This window comes from Lissotriton vulgaris, chromosome 12 (assembly GCF_964263255.1).
Source record: "Lissotriton vulgaris chromosome 12, aLisVul1.2, whole genome shotgun sequence".
In the NCBI taxonomy this organism is placed as follows: Eukaryota; Metazoa; Chordata; class Amphibia; order Caudata; family Salamandridae; genus Lissotriton; species Lissotriton vulgaris.
Genome location: NC_141700.1, coordinates 384,625,510 through 384,646,101, shown reverse-complemented (window position 1 = coordinate 384,646,101; position 20,592 = coordinate 384,625,510). Strand labels below are relative to the sequence as shown.

At 45.0% G+C, this 20,592-nt stretch overlaps 1 protein-coding gene across 1 annotated transcript in view; it reads right to left on the bottom strand.

Moving 5' to 3' along the window:
* The window catches only part of LSM14A (LSM14A mRNA processing body assembly factor), a 318,574-nt gene that overhangs the window by 205,190 nt on the left and 92,792 nt on the right, over window positions 1-20,592 (bottom strand). Inside the window, exon 4 of the mRNA XM_086945147.1 lies at window positions 18,620-18,739. Within this exon, the coding sequence (XP_086801273.1) occupies window positions 18,620-18,739 (120 nt within the window). The remainder of the gene's footprint in view (window positions 1-18,619; window positions 18,740-20,592) is intronic.

Sequence of the window (20,592 nt, the reverse complement as noted above, 5' to 3'; positions counted from 1 at the left end):
GGCGTCTCTTCAAGAGGGCTGTAAACCGCCCCAGGGCCCCACTTCGCGGCTCAGGCATGCTGCCGAAATTCCCAAACAGTTGCCTGTCGAATGAAGAGAGCCACACACGAAGATGAAATTCTGCCACCTGAGTGATCTCACTGACCATGTCATGAGTGATGCAATATGTGACGTCATCAGCAGTGCATTGCAGGCGCGCAAGTTATAGTGAGTCCAACTAACTATAACGTGGGAATTTCAATGGTTTTATGTCAGTAAAATTTCCAGCTAACTATAACTGGTGTCAAACCTATGGTTTTTTCAGCGAATTTCAAAGGTTTTTTAAAAGCTAATTGCTTTGTATATCGAGTTTGTAACCTACAATTTTTAAACTGATTTTTTAAAATATTATTATTATTTTTTTTTTCACAAGAATATTTTTCTCAATATATTTTTCATTATTTTTATCATATTGTCTTGGGGCGCTCAGGGTGCTCGCACCGGTAAGCTCACCGAGAGCGCAGCGTGAGCGCCATTTCTTCGTGCGGAAAAAAAAGTATGTATTTAACTAAATAATAATGCAAGACATTCAGTAGCATACTTATAAAAGTAGTATTTTTGATTGTAAATACCCGTATTACAACTTTAAACGTATTTTCCTAATGTTAGCAAAACGTTATTTAGACGCGCCGCGTCAGCGCCCGCGTAAGCACCTACGTACGTGCCGCGTAAGCGCGTCAAGTCATGTGACCTTAAAATAACTTTTCATTGGTTGTTAACAGTTTTTGTTAACAACTAATGAAAACCCATTTCCTTCATTTCTTCTTTCACTTTGGAGACAGCAAGACCTGTTTTTTTCTGTGCTATCATTTTGTGAAAAGAATGGCAGCTAAACCATCCAGCAGTAGTGAGAACTCAGATGGCTTCATTGAGGAAGAGCCTCCTCAGCCCAAGATCAAGGAGCATTTTATTTGGAAGTTTTTTTCAATACCTGAAGGATTAAAAAAGGTGAATGCTCCCAAAGTTGAATGCAAAATCTGCCAAACTGTGCTTTCCAGAGGAGACCCAAGAAGGAAGTACAGTTTTGGCAATTCGACAATGATTCGCCACGTCCAACGCAGGCACCCCCAGAACTATGCCCGGGAGAGTGTCTGAGACCTGGCATGTAATCCCCCAAGGGATGGTGCCTCTACATCTACAGGAGGAGCCACAACATCAGGGAGAGGACGTGCAGCGGAATTGGAGATGATTCCGAACATTCAACCTGTTTTTAGTGACTTTACTATAAAGTGCAAGCAATGCGATGAAATGCTTTGCTAAGGTGAGCAGAGCATCAAGCTCATTGCACGCAAGAGGCAAGAACACCGCTGCCTTCCCCAGCCCTAATTTTTCCCCTTTTTTTGCTCCTGTTGAGCAGTTTTGCATTCCCTGTTTTTGTTTTGAAAAAAACAAAAGAAGAAAAAAAACAGTTCTTTTCAGAACTACCTCCAGTTCTCAAAAAAGAGCTATATTCTTAACAAATTCAAAAGGAGTAACTGAAGTGGAGTGCAGTGAGAGGAGAGGAAAGGAAAGGAAAATGAGTAAGAAAGCAAAGAAAGGGACGAGAGGGGAAGGGAAGTGATGTAGGGGGACTGAAAGAAGGTGAGTGTTGGGAACGAGAGTGAGGAGAAGGAGAGTGAACATGGGGAATGTGGATAAGTGAAGAAAATGTAGTAAAAGAACTGTGGTGTGGAAGGGTACGAAAAGACTGACGCAAGCCCTTTCACCTTATACCTGCGCCAGGTGTAATGTATGCAAAGGGGGCGTATTTACGCAAGAAAGGGTCGTAGAAGTGACGCAGTGAAATCTATGAGATTTCACTGCGTCACTTTTAGGACACCGTTGCGTCAAAATCTTCAGCCTGCCTCACAGCAGGCGTAAGACTGATGCAGGCCCTTTCACATGGGGCTGGCCCCATGTGAAAGGATGCATTGCTGGAGTTGCATCACTTTTGTAACACACTCCAGCAATGCATCACTACCTCTAAGCACTTTAAATTATTATTTTACTGTTTCACTGGGTTTTCACCATGGTACACTCCCCGGTGCGCATACCGGGCGCTCCCCCCTCGAAAACTTTAAAAAAAAAAATTTTTTTTTTTTGCCCCGTGGGGCCCTTCTATGGTCCCCACATCAAACCTAAGAGTCAGGGGGGTCTACCCTGCCCCCTTTTGGACATTTCCCCCTTTGTTTTTGCCACCTCTTGTGTCTCGATCCTCCCGAGACACAAGATGGCGGCCGCTCCGGACTGTTTGGAATGTTGACAGACACCCTAGAGACAATCAGCTTTCCGCGCACGAACTCGCGTAGCGCACCCGGGGCGCGCCTATAGATATATATATATATATTTTTTAACCTAAATTGCTCAAAATCCACTGGAGCACATATCTTGAGACATAGCAAAGGCACATCGGGCTACCAGTCCCTACAATTTTGCCAAGTTTGGTGGAAATCCATTCAGCCGTTCGGGCTAAAAGTGAGTCCAACCGCCCTATGCAAATTAACATGGGGAAAACACGTTTTGGGACCCCCTTTTATCTCGGCCCCCGCCTGACTAATCCCCCCCAAACTTTCAGGAAATTTTCAGGCAGAGTCCTCAATCGGCGCCAAAGTTATTCCCAATAGGGGGAGGAGCCTAGCCAGCATTCATGATGGCCGCCTGATCCCTCGGCTCCGCCGATCCTTTTGTTTTCCTCCCGGACCGCGCCTTCTCCTGCTACCGATCCTGTTTTTGAATCGAACCCGCGGGACGTTTTTCTGCGCGCTCCCTGCTGTGGAAGTGCCGGGGCGCCCTCACCTCCTTTCCGGCGCTGGCTGAAGCCGATCGGGTCTTTGTTCCTCGAGATGGCCGGCCATATCTGCATTCTCATCGGACATTGAAGCGGGGCAGAGGCGACCGGCGGGGAACAGCTGCTACGCTGTGTTTACCGCTGCGGGGGTCCGCTCAGCTTTGCTCCTCTCCGCGCTTGGGAAATATCGGGACTGAAAGTGCAACATTGTGTCTACGCCCTGATCCGCAGACGGCACTGTTTGATTGCTTGTCCCCTCCAGCGAAGCGGTGGATGCCATATTGATGGTTGTGTTCCCGGCTCCTGTGATTACTCTGGGCTGCTGCCGGTGAGATGTCCGATTGCCCACATTGCACTGGCGCCGTGCAGGGTGACGACATGGTTTGTGCTGCCCCTGTGGCCCCCGCCAGGTCATTATGCGGAACCCGGACTGGGCGACCAGCTACGTGGCACGGATGATGGAGACCAGCCTTGAGGACTACAATACTTCCGCGAGCCCCGTGTGCAGGGACCCGCTGCCCCTTTCCCTCCTACGGCACCGCTGCAGATTGGAGACATCCTGCGCTTTGAGCACTTTGAGGTCTGCTCTACAAGATAATGCCCGGGACTTAGGGGACCGGCTGGACGCTACTTCCCCCTATGTGCCCCCGATGGGAAGAGTTGGCTCTCTATTGCAGGACACTGCGCCACACCCTGTCCCCGATTGCTGTGGAATGCCTATTCGGGTGTGCTCAGAGACATTGCGTGCGCCTGATGGCACTTCAGTGTTGATTGAAAAGGGGGTGAAGTGGTCTGAGGACGGTGGGTTTGTGCAATGGCCGGAGAGACGTCCATGGACGCCATGTTTGCCTATTCCTTTGTGTTCTACTGGCGACACTTACAACTTTCTCCTGAAGCGGATGCTACTGCTTTGGCAGGTTGATTTTGGTGGACTGTTACAGTGTGTTGTCCCCCTTTCTATCGTCGTCGCACGCATGGCTTTGGAATGGATAGACTCAGTTGGACAGCGTCCTACCCTGCTGGGATCACTCCGTTTGCTTATCCCATTCAAGATGGCTACCGTGCAGCTGGACCACGTCGATACCCCAGATCGCAAGGGCCAGGGTTGAGGATGTTTCCCTTATCATTGACTGCGGTAGCGTATACTGCTGGGGCTGCAGGGGATAGACGGTGGAGTTGAACATTGGTTTCCTCTGGTTCGGGGATCCGGGGGATGGGCAGCCGAGGATTCACATGCTGATTGTTTTGAGTTTGTGTATGGCCCTCCTCCGATCTTATGTGATAACTTTTTTTCTTCCCTTTCTTCCTTATCTGTATTTCGGGTACTCTTTTTTGGGCGACAGGCACACTGCTAGGGGGGGATAGGCCGTAGCCTCTGCATGCGTGTAGGGTGGGGGTAGGGGGGTGGGGCTTTTATTTTGTCCGTTTCAGTTTCTATGGGCCTTCTTTTTCTCTTTACTTTTGGTTTTCTTTTCCTTTTCCTGTTTCTTTCTTGGGTCAGTAGGGTGGCTCGGTGCGAGGGGGGCGGGGACTGGCATGCAACATATTTGGTTTTCACTATCCTGTCGTATTATTCTCATGCCGCTAGTCTGATTATGTTTTCTGTTGCCTGGATTTCTTCTGGTTGACGTTGCCCTCTTATGTCATTGGTGGATTGTTGGAACTCTGATCCTTTCTATTGATTATACTTTGGAACATACTAAACTTTAAAAATTAACCTTGACTTCTCCTGTCTCTCTGTAGTGCGAAGATACCCAGTGTAACCCAGGCTGATTGCTATTTTGTGCTCAGATACTATCGAGTTACCGTATTGCTTGCTAACTTGCTTCAACATGTGTCGTGGCCGGCCGGATGGTTGTAGGCCCGAATTTGTTTTTGCTGCTAATGTGCAATAAAGGTTTCAAAAACAAAAAAAAAAAAGTTATTCCCAATAGAATGTTGCGAATTCCCTATACAAAATAATCCTAACTATAACTACCTACTGGCGACCGCCAGTAGGATATAGATTATATATATATCCAAATTGTTGCCTCCGTGAAGAAACAACGAGGGACTTGGCGGGCAGTGCTTCAGGTAAGTTTATTTCAACAGTTCTTATGTGGCATGACGCGTTTCGGGAAGTCGTCCCTCTTCAGATGCCTTCACTCCCTGTACTGGCGCTGCATGTAGTTCTGCTTTAAAAGTCCAATGCTTCCTTCTCATTGGAGGACATCATCGAACTACATATCCCAGCATCCCTCTGGCTGGATGCCGGTAACCACTGCCAGTGATTCAAACAAAATGTTTTCTCCGGGCTGTTGTAACCTTCAAGCACCACCCAACGCCTTCTGCAGCCTCAAGTGTGTGCGCAATCTGCAGGGCGCTGTGGCAATACTCCGGGCCTCACGGTGAAGTCACAGTCCCATTCAGGTCAGAATTGCGATCACCCGTGGCATGCAGCAATCCAAGCCCATATCGATCCCTCAATCTACCTCCAAAGTGTTCCACAATTGAGCTTGGGTTGTCAGGGCGGGTCACCTCCATCGCGCTGTGGCTTCGCAAAATATATCCAAATTGTTGCCTCCATGAAGAAACAACGAGGGACTCACACACACATCACACACACATTTCACACACACATTATGTACACACATACATACATATATACGCACGCACACATACATACATACGCACGCACGCGCACACACATACATACATACAAGGAATTGAGAGAGACATCCCCAGCAGGTGTGGTATGATCGGGGGAGGGAAGAAGAGGCAAGTCACTGTTTGCTGTAGGGGAAGTACGGGGTGTGTTAAGTTTACCCCTTCCCTTGCCATTATTGCCTCAAAGCCATCCACTAAAATAACCTCTGGAAGAGGATGACATTGTTTCCTTTATAGGAAGAGGAGTTCTCTGTGGATATATTTTGAGAGCCCCCTCCTTGAGAACAGGCATTGGCATAGCCAATAGGTCTCGCCTTTGGAACCTTATAAGTGTTTATTTACCCAGCACAATATCCTCTGTGCAACAGCGCGTGAGGTGGTGGCACCCTCCCATTACATGCACTGCAACTGTGTGGAGAAGTAGCGGTACTCTCATATGTGGGAAGCAGTAGTAGTACCTTCCCATTACAAGTCCTGCAATCTTACTTAAGAGATGACCAGACTCTCCCACTGAATGTACTGCAGACATGCTGCGATGTGCCAGTACTCTCCCATCACAACCACTGCAATCATGCTGAGACGTGCCAGTGCCAGTACCACTCCACTGACCTCCTGCTCACAAGCACCAGTACTCTCCATTTCAAATTAAGGAAGTGCAGGTACACAGCCCCTGAATGTAAATCACTGGATAGCTCACTTGCAAACACTCTTCAAGATGGATGTGCAAAGAGGGTCCCTTTAAACAAATATATATCAACAAGAAGAGAGGTATGGAGCAAGCAACACTCTTATTCCCCACTTGACATCATGAACAACAATGAAAGAGTGTTTTTAACTATTAGTACAAAGGAGTAGTCAAGCACAAAGAAAAAAGAAGAAGAAAAACAACACTTATTTGGTGTGTTTAGAAAGCCGTGAATGGTTGATGGCACCTAGGGTAGATGCCAACTCTCAGCGCACAACCTCAGTTGAAACAAAAAAGTTTCTTCAATGAATCATTCCAAATTATATCCAAAAATTAGACCAAGTTCATAGTTGAATTCTCCATGTTTAATTTCACATGTATTGTTCCTCAAAATCAATGAAATTTCATATCATAGATGTATCCAATATCACAGAGTATGGGTGCACATCATTTCCCAATGCATTTCGGATACTAGATCCTTCATCAGGGGAATCCTAAAAACAAGATAAAGTGAACTAAGTATGATCCTCGGCGGTAGAAATGTATTTACATAAGATTACCACTGTGATAAATATCCAAGTAAATAAAGTGCGCGAAATATAAAGTAAAGTGACGTGAATGCACCCAAGCAAAACGTGTTTATCCATGCTGAACTGAAAGAATAACGTTGTGAAAAGAAGGCTAAATGTCAGATGGTGCTCGGTGAATTGAACGTTCAAATGAAGTGACTGCTCGCATACTTATCGGTGTTGCATATAAACACACTTAGAGTCCGTTATCTCCCCAAGTTAAAACATCAATCACACGAAAGAAACATGAGCATTAAACGCGATTTAGAGTGCACTTACGATAAACTGAAGGCAAGAACACGCGTCCTGCTGTTTGCGCCCTCCGCCATTAGTTAGGGAACGAGGTGTTCCGTGAAAGCGGAAGTATAACGAGAGTGGCGAGAAAAAAATAGAGAAAGGACCATAAGTGTGGCGGCCATATTAGAGTGGTGAAATGAAACGTGAATTCCCTGTCTGAGTAAGAGAGGGTGAATAATGAAAATCGGGTGAGAACAGAATGTAAACAGTGAAATGCCTGTGGTTGAGATAAAACAGGACATAGATGAAAATATAACATCTGTAATAAATGCAATAAATAAAGAGAAAATGCAAAAAATAAATAAATCACATGTGTTCACAGGTAAATACTGAATGTCACATCAGTGTAAGCAGTTGCACTAAAGGTAACATTGAAACTCCATCCGATCATTAAGACCAGACGGTTTCATGGTTTGAAGAAATTTAATCCAGTGGTTTTCACGCTGCAGTAAAAAATTGTTGTTGTCCCTGTCGTCTCGCTTGTTAACCACTTCTACAGCAGCGAACCTCAGCTGACTGATGTTGTGTCTACTTTCTTTGAAATGTAGTGCCAGGTTCGATTTGATGTTGGCTGTTCTTATATTACTCTTATGTTCGTTTATTCTCACTTTGAGTTTGCGTGTAGTTTTGCCTGTGTACATCAGTCCACAAGGGCATTTGATGACGTATATGACATTTTCAGTGTCGCAAGTGGCATTCAATTTAAGTTTCACATCTGTGCCCTTCATGGGATGTTTTAGTACAGGACCTTTGATCATATTGTTGCAGTTCTGACAATTCAAACAAGGTTGATTCCCTTTGTAGTTGACATTTGTTGTGGTTTTAGGGTTTTTTATGAGTTCCTTTAGGTTATTTCCCCTTTTGTAAGCGAACAGTGGTTGTTCACTAAAAATTCCATTGAAGTCCTGTTCTTGGCTGACAATTGGCCAGTGTTTCAAGATGGAGGTTTTGTAAGCCCTGGAGGCCTCAGAAAATTTAGATACAATTACAGGTCTTGTCTTTTGACTTTTTTGTTGAGTTGCTAATGCTTCCTCTCGTTTGATACTATCACATCGTTCTTTAGCGTGAGTCAAGATGGTTTGAGGATATCCCCTTTTAGCAAAGCGTGTTCTTGTCAGTGTGTTTCCTGTATAGGTCAGTCTCCAGATGATCCCGCACCCTTGTCACTCGCACATCGAGGAATGTAATGGTATTCTGACTGATTTCATGGGTGAATTGTATACGATCATTGATGTGATTCAAATCCGTTAATGCTTTATATAGGGATTCACGATCTCCTTTCCATAATACGAAAATGTCATCAATGTATCGCAATGTAGCAATGTAAAGAACAACACCCTTCACTACAACTCTTATCAAAGATCACTCAAAAGTCATCTTCCATTTTCACAACTCCTACGGGTTAAACGGATTGCATCTGACAGTCGCAAATATGAAGAACAAGCTTCCGAAATGTTGACACGCTTTGCTAAAAGGGGATATCCTCAAACCATCTTGACTCACGCTTAAGAACGATGTGATAGTATCAAACGAGAGGAAGCATTAGCAACTCAACAAAAAAGTCAAAAGACAAGACCTGTAATTGTATCTAAATTTTCTGAGGCCTCCAGGGCTTACAAAACCTCCATCTTGAAACACTGGCCAATTGTCAGCCAAGAACAGGACTTCAATGGAATTTTTAGTGAACAACCACTGTTCGCTTACAAAAGGGGAAATAACCTAAAGGAACTCATAAAAAACCCTAAAACCACAACAAATGTCAACTACAAAGGGAATCAACCTTGTTTGAATTGTCAGAACTGCAACAATATGATCAAAGGTCCTGTACTAAAACATCCCATGAAGGGCACAGATAAATTGAATGCCACTTGCGACACTGAAAATGTCATATACGTCATCAAATGCCCTTGTGGACTGATGTACACAGGCAAAACTACACGCAAACTCAAAGTGAGAATAAACGAACATAAGAGTAATATAAGAACAGCCAACATCAAATCGAACCTGGCACTACATTTCAAAGAAAGTAGACACAACATCAGTCAGCTGAGGTTCGCTGCTGTAGAAGTGGTTAACAAGCGAGACGACAGGGACAACAACAATTTTTTACGGCAGCGTGAAAACCACTGGATTAAATTTCTTCAAACCATGAAACCGTCTTGTCTTAATGATCGGATGGAGTTTCAATGTTACCTTTAGTGCAACTGCTTACACTGATGTGACATTCAGTATTTACCTGTGAACACATGTGATTTATTTATTTTTTGCATTTTCTCTTTATTTATTGCATTTATTACAGATGTTATATTTTCATCTATGTCCTGTTTTATCTGAACCACAGGCATTTCACTGTTTACATTCTGTTCTCACCCGATTTTCATTATTCACCCTCTCTTACTCAGACAGGAAATTCACGTTTCATTTCACCACTCTAATATGGCCGCCACACTTATGGTCCTTTCTCTATTTTTTTCTCGCCACTCTCGTTATACTTCCGCTTTCACGGAACACCTCGTTCCCTAACTAATGGCGAAGGGCGCAAACAGCAGGACGCGTGTTCTTGCTTTCAGTTTATCGTAAGTGCACTCTAAATCGCGTTTAATGCTCATGTTTCTTTCGTGTGATTGATGTTTTAACTTGGGGAGATAACGGACTCTAAGTGTGTTTATATGCAACACCGATAAGTATGCGAGCAGTCACTTCATTTGAACGTTCAATTCACCGAGCACCATCTGACATTTAGCCTTCTTTTCACAACGTTATTCTTTCAGTTCAGCATGGATAAACACGTTTTGCTTGGGTGCATTCACGTCACTTTACTTTATATTTCGCGCACTTTATTTACTTGAATATTTATCACAGTGGTAATCTTATGTAAATACATTTCTACCGCCGAGGATCATACTTAGTTCACTTTATCTTGTTTTTAGGATTCCCCTGATGAAGGATCTAGTATCCGAAATGCATTGGGAAATGATGTGCACCCATACTCTGTGATATTGGATACATCTATGATATGAAATTTCATTGATTTTGAGGAACAATACATGTGAAATTAAACATGGAGAATTCAACTATGAACTTGGTCTAATTTTTGGATATAATTTGGAATGATTCATTGAAGAAACTTTGTTTCAACTGAGGTTGTGCGCTGAGAGTTGGCATCTACCCTAGGTGCCACCAACCATTCAGTGATTTCCACACCTTCTTGTCGGGGGGTGATATCTCCGCAGCACACCACAAAATACTAACTTTGCTACACCGAGGAGTGCGTGACCCACACCTTCTTCTTCTTCGTGTTTAGAAAGCCCTCACTCACCGACCTGGTCGGTGACATGCTTCATCAATGGGCCCCACTGGGAGTGACCGACTGCCACCCCAGTGTGCTTTAACGCCAGAATTACTGCGGAGCAGGTAATGTGAAGATGTGGAAGCTAAGTTATAGTGTCAGTGATTAGTGAACGTGTAAATGATGTTTAAAAATGCCTTAGTTGTATCAAAAAATGTTTATTAGCTGATCAATAAGACATATTAAAAATGTGTCAGAAACCTAGACCAACTAAGTTAATTGGTCTGTTTCCAGTAATATTAAGTGATGGTCAACATGTTTCTGCCAAGGTCGGTTTTATTTACCTGGCATTCGTCAGGACCTAAAGTGGACTATACCCCGGAGGTATGGACATGCTAAGGTCCACCCTACCAAGGTACTGAAAGTAAAAACCGTCTGAAAAAAGTGCAAGTGATTGGGAACACAAAAAAAATAAATGAATTCCCTTCAGGGTCTCTCAATTCCGGAGACCGAAAAATTAAAATGCACCTATGGAAGGAAACAGTACAGACAAAAATATAGAGACAAACAAACAATTAGTTATCTCAGCTCGGAAGAATATCTGTAGTATTCAGTGACTTTGTGCTCGAGTGGTCTAAAAACAAAGGTACACACACATTAGCTGGTAGGTTATTGGCTCCGTCTGTGGGTATGTGCTGAGCTGCGTCAAAGGACTGCAGATCTAGTCAATGGCGATCAAAGTAATATGCCCATGCCGGTAGGTATTAAAAAATGCCCACAGGTGCGCGTGTGTGCTTCAGTGCGCAGAGGGCCACCGCAAATGGTGTCACTGTGGTGGACACAACAGGATTCTAGCTGTAAGACCTTACGCAGTACCTGACAATGAACCCGTTTGACCCAGACCTACTGATGAAAACATGGTTTTAGAGAAAGAAACAATACATTTAATCAATGCTGGCTATAAAGTTCCACACAAAACAGTTCATTGCATACACATCCTTTCCTGTGAAGCATGCATAGTCCTGGGTTACCCACCTTCTCCTTACAACACAGCACATTCAATGCTTTACACATATTTCGTGCTGTACCTGCTGCATAGCAGTACACTGCACCTCTGTCTCACTGAAAGTCAATCCGGTACTGTGAGCACAGATAAAACATCATAGGTAAGCCTTATCTCTATTGAGCTGGTCACAGAAACAGTAAATAATTAAACGTGAACGATTTTTCAGCCTCTACGAAGCAGGTCTTAAGTGTTTTCCCTCCCATTTCCCTATTACACTAAGCCATTTATTTTACGCATTTCAAACTGGTTGGACACCAAAGAATTTCTCTGAATCAAATGCTTATTATCGGAGCCAGGAGAGAACAGTGCGAATACAATCACCCGGGCATGGCGAGATCTGGTTATAATTACTGGAGTAAGAGGAATTCTAAGCATAATTGCTAAAAAAAACAGTAAGAAGAGACTTATTAGTAAACAAACAAGCATTTGCCACGCAGCTGGGAAAGTGACACGGCTGCGAAAGTGATCCCGATCGCATGGCGGCTTGAGGCCACTAAAAGCCTGTGGTGGCACTTTCAAAAGCCGCTTACTAAAGGTCTCGCAGAGCAGCGCTTGCGCTGGTTCTAGCGAAACCTAAAAAGGTGTTCTTTATCAAAGGGGAGGTTTAAACCCGGAAATCCATAGCCAGGCGTGACGTCTTAGAAGAACAATAATGTTGACAGTGCGAGCTGCTGTGTCAGTCGAGTCTAAAGCAGACCAAATGGAAGGGTTGTAGATTTGTTTGCCTTCCTGAATTGACTCATTTGCCTTTTGTAGATGTTCTTCTGACAAGAATTGAAGCAATTGTTCCAATTTGTCATAGTGAGCCCTGTCGTAGCTTGCTAAGAGACTGGGTGTTGGCAATACACCTGTGATTGGCTGCCTTCGCTGCTACTCTTTTGCCAGAGTCATCTACAAGCTTGGACTCCTTGTCAGGAGGAGGGGCATCTCCTGTTTGAGAGTTTGCTCTTTAGTGAGCGTTGGAAACAACTAGGGAGTCTGAGGGAACTTGGCCTTTAATGTAGACAGGGTCTGTAGGTGCAGGTTTGTATTTTTGATCTACCTGTGGCGTTAGTATCCTTGCACGCACTAGGTCCTTAAAAATATCAAAAAGAAACCGTATGTGTTCATGGATGTCGGTCTCCTCCGGCACCACTTTAAGATGGCACCCATGGAATCAGGATGTTTCCCTGTTTCCCGATTTGCGGGCATGAGCCAGGCCAGTGTGTACACGACTTGACTTATAAGCCAAGCACAACACTTTGGACCTTCTCTCAAACAGTTTCCCAGAGGCTGAGTTTGGCAGTGAGTGATGCTTCAAATCTGAACGTTGTGAGTGCATAAAGGAATAGGCTGATGAGAACAGTATGACTGATCAAAGAATGGGGTGATGAATATTGAAACTCCCCCTGCTGCATGACCGTGATCTGGGGTCTTATGAGTAGCGGGTGGAGGACTCATGAGGTCCGTTGGGGCATTTTGGATCAATATAAGCGACGGATTGCGGGGAATAATGGGTATGACGCACGGGTTGAAAATGTGTGTATATCCATTTTCAGGCGAACTAGATAATTCTGTCCTCCTGATTTTACAAGTGGTGTGCTGGTAGGAGTCCACCTGGTAAATACATCATACAAGAGATACTAAGGCGGCCTAACTATTTGGGCCTTAAGAATACCACAGAAAATGGATATCCTATGCATTCTCTACGTCACTTGTTGTCTTCTTTTATCTCTTTTTAAACCTACAGGTCCGGCGCATCCAAGATGTGGAATTGGTCCCCCGTGCTCTGATGAAATTGCCACAAAATAAAAAAAGGCAATGCAACATTTCGGCCATTCAGGTTAAAATGGTCAAAATGAATGTTTTAAAAAATGAGTATGGGCACAACAAATTAAAGATATATCTCTTGTGTTTTCCCGCAACTCAATTTTAACCCACGGAGTGCCAGAAAAGGCCTCCTTTAACTGGAACATACTATTTTTGGATGTGCACAAAAAGGTCTTTAGTTTACACACAGCTTTCGTCCTATTTTGGGAGTTGGTTTTCGTTTCGGAAAATGCTGATGAGGAAACCATGAGCAAATTGGTAAGTACCTGCCTGCCAACTGCTCCCAGTTTGTTGCTAACACGAGGCACGACCCAAAACATCACCATTTTTTGCCTGAACACTTGTAGGCACCACTTTAGGAGGTCGGACCACTTCACTTTTTCAAAAGATACACATGGAGGAGGGTATATGAATAGAAATTAAACCCTGTCCCATTGTAAAGATAAAACTTGTCTCATCCCCTAAATTTTGATATATTTATGTGTAATGTGCAACATGGGAGATTTGTTGATGGTACCGAGTGTTTTGGGCACCCTTCGTTTTCCGGTTGTCCCTTCAAAGCTCAGCCCCTCTTTGATCAACTACACCATAGGGGTGTGTGAAATCCCAGTTTCGAGTTGTACTTTAAAGCAACTGAAAAACTCATTTTTCTAAACTAATGCTGCCACTTCAGCCGTGAGACTGGTTTTGCAGTCTATAGACTCCTCTCATACTTTGATGTCACGGGCCAGTGCACACTTTTAGAGGGAGAGATATGGGGCATCTTTTCTTTATCTTCTTCCGATTACACCTTCTGTTAAAGGTCGACTTGGAGTATGAAGGGTAGTCCACACTGAACCTTTCTTTCAAATCAGAAGGCTTATTTTTCCGTTTGTTTCTCTAGACAAGCAATTGTTTTTCTCTTGCCAACAATTAAACGCTGCGCCCCCCCACACACTCCCCCATCAAGACAGAGGACCTATTCAGCTCAGTAAGACTCTTTTGGAGGCACTGAGTGTAGACTTTCAGTATCAAGCCCTTATTAGGCACAGATTGAATATACTGGATATTTGTCAGCACTGAATCTTTGTCAGACACATACAGCTTCCTCTGGCCGTCTTCAGTCATCTCAACTACACCAGTCTCTCTCCAGAAAACAACCGTTTTTTTTTTTAACTGAGTAATCATTTTCTTGTGCTATAGTATGCCTATCTTTCTTCCTCTCATATTTAGAGTCTGGGCAGGCTCAACCCCATATGTTCTGTTAACATAAATAGCACACCGAATGAGTCCCACATAAACATCTTGTGGTGGCAATCAATGAACTAGCATTTACAATGGAATGGTCTTGGCATTATTAAAGGTAGAGCTATTGGCATTGCTTATGATTTTATCTTTTTTTTAAATCATAAATAAATAGCATTGTCATTTACATTGCCAATAGCTTAAACGTTAAATAAATGCCACTCATTTACAATGCCAATAGCTTAATTGCTCGCATATGCATGACCTATTGCATTTACACCCACACAGAGACACACACCCACATATACAGAGCCACCCACAGTCATTTACATAGAGCCACCCACACACACACAGAGCCACCCTCACACAGACAGAGCCACCAACACATAGAGCCACCTACAAAAAGCTATCTACACAGAGCCACATACACACACTCGACCGGCTGTGGGTTTCATCTAGGGTCACAAAACTCTGCAAACCCTGACTCAGAATGCCCCACGAGCTCATGACGCACTGCGTGTGACATTTCAATGCTCTTTGTCTAAGCGCTCAGTTCTGTGACTCCTCCGCGATACCAACCAGACTACCATTGCAACCCAGCACAAGGAGAGCACCCGCCAGCAACACAGGGCGAACTTGGCCCACGGACATAGCACCGGAGACTGCTAATGCATCCCACGAGAACTCTGGTCTCCACCCATGTGTCTACTGGCACACCAGGAGTGAAATATCTTCCTAGCAAATGCACACTCTATACTTTCTCTGCTTTCCCAGCTTCTATCGGACAGTTAGGAGCTGTGAGCCACAGTGGTTTTAAAATGGCGGTAGGTGACGTACGTGTTATTTTTAAATTGTTAGAAAGTAACCAGGACACACGTCCTAACAAGCACTCACCTGAGGACAGTAACCAGGACACACGTCCTAACAGAAGACGACTTCTTGCGGCAGTCGGCCTGAAATGGCGGCTGCAAAGCTCGGAAATATTTCCGATTCGAGGGCGTGTTTTTTGAATAGTGACGGATGACGACACAGGTAGAAAGAAGGCAAAAGAACACGCCCCCGAATCCGAAAAAGACGAGGCTTGATAAGTGACGCTCCTCTCCTCCAATAGCTGGCCAGCATTTAAGAGGCCAGCCAATGGAGAAGATTGGCGGGTTCAAGCCCCGTACTAAGAATCATTAGCTCTCTGACCGAGACTGCGCAAGCGCAGCCTACGGTCCTCTCCCTAAAAACACTTGGGCTGGGTGAACGACTTATCAGCAGTTTCATTACTCACCTAAACTAACATCGTGTACCAGATATGGGTTATTTACCAGAAATGTATTTTTTCCTCATCTAAGCAGAAGACATGATGCATCACAACTTTTATCAATCTCTGCTGCCTCTCACTGTCTCTCTGCAGCACACCTTTAACTCAGCTTCAAAATGGTCATAGTTTGCTTTTTTTCTCAGATCTTGAGAAGTGCGTCACTTTCACTTGTCTCTCTGGTGGGGGGTGTGACAGCATCCCGCACGCTCTTGCCTCTCACACGGATGCTCAGCATCCCCACACACATCTTTAACAGACCGGCGTTGCTGTGTGTTGGCAGGTGCGGTGATAACTGAGAGGTTCCTGGGCCGTGCATGTATTTCCTTGATGCAACATATATCAGCGCAGAAGGAGCAAACCTCCTCCTTTACATTCAGACACTCCCCCTTGCCAAATAGCACGACCAGGGCACAGCCCTAGCGGCATGGCACGCCACGGGCCAGTGTTTACGCTGCGTGCTTAGACTCCCACTCCCTCGGCATGCTGTAGCTCCTAGAAGCTCTGAGAGCACTCGCACGCAAGTGCAGTTGCTGTTTATACACACTGTGTACATGAAACGGCTGATAACACCGATTGCCCACACATGGAAACTGATGCATTTTTATAGTCGTGAGTCTGTCCGTGCAACCTGACGTTAAAGTGAGTGCAGATGTGAAGCTACAAGCTCGCAATGCCCTGGGCACATGCGTTCCTCTGATCATCAATTAAATCAACATGCCTTTAAAATAAATAAGTTATAGACAATACCTGTACCACTATGTGTTTTTTCAACAATGATTAAAGCTGGGAAACCGGTCTCTGAGCCCGGGCATCAAGGGGGACTGGGGTATAGGGAGATGAAGTTATTTGCCCAGGGTCACACGTTCTTGTGTAGCGGAGACGCCAGGATTAGCTGAGATGCAAGGTCACAATCTAGCTTCTGAAGCAAGTCTCCTCCACACCTCACTTTCTTACAAACTGCTCTCATGGCCGACTCAGCGCCCCGCTGTTTTGGCAGACCTCGAGGAGCTGGGTAGCTGCCTCGGCGCCTGCAGCACCTCCGAGACTGCCAGAGTCCAGGAGTCTTGTGGAGACCGGCTCCGGCAGCAGCAAAAGTGCACAATCCGCGGTCTGGAAATAAAATGGCTTTAAAATGCAAAGAAGAGAGCTGAACACCTACCTTTTCCTGCAGGAGGTTGGACCTGGGAGCTCTGCCAACCGCGCCCTGCTCGCCGATGCCAGCGGCTGCGTGCCCACCCAGCCAGCGAGGAGGTGGCGAGGGGTGGTGCATGCGGAGAGGGAAGCGATCAGAGTGTCAGAGACGCGGTCTCGCACTCACGGAGGAGGGCCGAGGTTTCCCCGCACAGCGCGCTCCAGAAAGCTCCCAGTTATTTCACCCACTGAATCGAAACCACTGCGCACTGGCAGAATCGCAGGGCTACCAGCTGCAACCTCGGTACTGCTGTGTACAGGAGAGGGTTTCAGGACTAGTGTCCCTTTATGAGCTGCACGCATTTAAATGTAGCGCCTACCGAGCAAATGGCGCATATGTTATCGGCTTTAGGAGAAGACTCGAGTTCATTGTGCTAGTAGTAAGACAGTCCGAATTTAAAGAGCGCGTGCAAACAGTGACAGCACAAGTACTGCCTGCACAAAAGCAGCATATTTTGTGACATAGTGTGGCGGCGGTCGGCCTGAAATGGCGGCAGCAAAGCTCCGAAAATTTCGGATTCGGGGGCGTGTTTTTGGCATTCTGAGTGACGGATGACGTTACAGTCGAAAGAAGGCAAAAAAACACGCCCCCGAATCCAAAAGAGATGGGGCTTGAACTGAGAGATGCCCCTCTCATCCAATGGCTTGCCTCCGTTTAGGGAGCCATCCAATGGAAGAGAGAGGCGGGTTCAAGCCCCGTACTAAAAATCATTAAATCTCTGACCGGAGACTGCGCAAACGCAGCCTTTCGGTCCTCGACTTAAAAATTCAAGGGCGTGTTTTCAAGCACCCATACCCCAATTGATTGTACAACATCTTTAACACCCTGAAGCATCCTGTATCATGCCACTCCATAGTAATCAATGGAAAGGGACCACTACAACTGGGATGAAGACTGTTTTCTGTCAAGGTAATTGTTTCTTGAGACCTTGTTGATCCCTTTGACTGTCTCCCCGCTGGAGTTGGTCGTCCAAAGTACTTCCAAGTAACCACATTCATTCTTGAAGCAACTTTCTTTTGCAAAAGTTTTTAAGTGTTAAATTGGATGAATTTGCCAATGCTGGTTTGTGGTTAGGTGTAAAGTCTTTAGATATCTAGATTTCCAGAACCAGCAGGATCATCTTTTTTGTTATGGCGTACATAAATTTATTAAAAGAAAAAGCTATTTTTGTCAAGTTTATTTTTTCAATTGTGTTAGTGCTTTTTTAATTCTTTACAGTTGTGTTGAAGCGGGACTGCTCCAAGCCACAGCTACACATGGTTGAGCTAAGGTTTGACAAACAAAATCTAACTTGTCCTAATACTGGTTGGTAGTGTATTACATGGTAAGGTCTCACAAATGTACAGTATAATACACCCCATTTCCTCAAACTCATCAACCCACAGATGTGAAATCTTGTAATCTAAAACTAAGCATAATGTGTATAACACACTGCATCAACAATCACAATAGAACGAACTTCCATTAATAATTTCCATTAATAATTTCCACTAACAGCCACTTGCCGCCTTAAAACGCTACTAATGCAGGAAACTGAAAATGTAATAATCAAGTAAACAACATCCTTTAGAAATTGAAAATAGATTTTCGGAATATGTTGGCAATCTTGCAATAGCCCCAGAACCAAAGTTAATTGAAAATAATATTTAAGAATGAACTAAGGAATCACGGTTTACACATTGTTCCATAGACTACATCAGGGGTCAATTTAGAAAAGCAACACCTACCTTGCGATAATTGTGTTTTTAATGATCTTGCATCAGACGTGAAAGAAGAACCAACAGCATTGCTTTGGGACAGACTTGCACTGGTTGTGGTTTCAGATCCAAAGGACGTTAACGAGCTGCCTGTTTAAAAACAAAATATTAACTCCCGAGCAGAATATCAATTTCACACACAATAGTAGTTTAAGGCACTCATGAAAAGTACATTGGAAAATCAAAAAGTTACTCCCTGATGAAACAATGTCCAGTAAGAGTAGAGCTTCATAACATCCGACTCTCGCAAAAGCTGTTAAGTATCAATTTGAACTCTTTTGGAATTGTTGCATCCAATGATGAATGTCAACTTTGTCCTACTATGCAAATGTTCCATTCGCCAGCAGGTACAATTATGTAGACAATACAATGTAGCTTGGCAGCCATTATGCACTTTTTAATAAATAGAAAAACTGCGTACAAGAAGGAGGTTTAAGAAGGAGGAGTAGATAGTCTGTGATTATAGCTAAACCTACCTGACCCATCCCGATTTAGAATAGTAGCTGTTTATTAACTTTTGACGCATTTGGCAATGGTTAAAGAGATCCAACATTATCTAAGGAGAGATTGATTTCTTGAGGCTACGCTTATCTGACAAATGCAAAATCCACAGTTGATGGACAGAATGCCGAACAAGGTCATACATTCACGCCAGAACAGAGATCTGGGCCTAAATCCATCCTTTTTTTTCACTCCACACCACCCCAGTTCAGACATGGCCATATGAAAATCAGTCTGACCCTGTGCCTCATGGGAACAGTCCAGCCCGAACTGCCAAGCCATGCCTTCCCTGGACCGGAAACAAGCTTCCGAGGACCGGTTTCTGGCATTCCAGCAGTCTTAAGCCCGGCTTGCTTGAATCCAGTGGTGTGGAGTGCATGGGACTCACGTCTGAGCATACCCACCCCACTCGGGGTGACAAATGCAACAAGCACTGGCGTTGCCAATAGGTCTCGCAGTAGGAAAGTTGGAGCTATTACAATTGTAAATAACAATGCCTTTTATTTTTGTTTTCATTTTAAAAACATAAAGGGCTTTGTCATTTACAAAACCAATAGCTCCAACTTTCCTACTGCAAGACCTATTGTGCACTGCACAAGGTGGGTGAAAGTGGCACTGCGTGTGTCTGTGGCGTTGCGTGGGTGAGGCATTGCGTGGGTGAAAGTGGCATTGCGTGGGTGAAAGTGGCATTGCGTGGGTGAAAGTGGCATTGCGTGGGTGTGTGTGAGTGGCGTTGCGTGGGTGAGGCATTGCGTGGGTGAAATTGGCATTGCGTGGGTGAAAGTGGCACTGCGTGGGTGTGAGTGGCGTTGCGTGGGTGAGGCATTGCGTGGGTGAAAGTGGCATTGCGTGGGTGAAAGTGGCACTGTGTGTGAGTGGCATTGCGTGGGTGAAAGTGGCACTGTGTGTGAGTGGCATTGCGTGGGTGAGGCATTGCGTGGGTGAGGCATTGCGTGGGTGAGGCATTGCGTGGGTGAGGCAGGCGCTGCGTGGGTGATAGTGGGCTTGCGTGGGTGATAGTGGGCTTGCGTGGGTGATAGTGGGCTTGCGTGGGTGATAGTGGGCTTGCGTGGGTGATAGTGGGCTTGCGTGGGTGATAGTGGGCTTGCGTGGGTGATAGTGGGCTTGCGTGGGTGATAGTGGGCTTGCGTGGGTGATAGTGGGCTTGCGTGGGTGATAGTGGGCTTGCGTGGGTGATAGTGGGCTTGCGTGTCTGAAAGAGGTGCTGTGTGGGTGAAAAAGGCACTGCGTGGGTGTGAGTGGCTTTGAGTGAGTGAGTGGCGTTGCGTGGGTGAGTGTGGTGTTGCGTGATGATAGTGGGCTTGCGTGGGTGTGAGTGGCGTTGCGTGTCTGTAAGTGTTGCTGTGTGGGTGAAAGTGGCACAGAGCCTTTGATGTGGCCTGGCGCAGGAGAAATGCTGCTGCTGCTAATTAAATATAAAA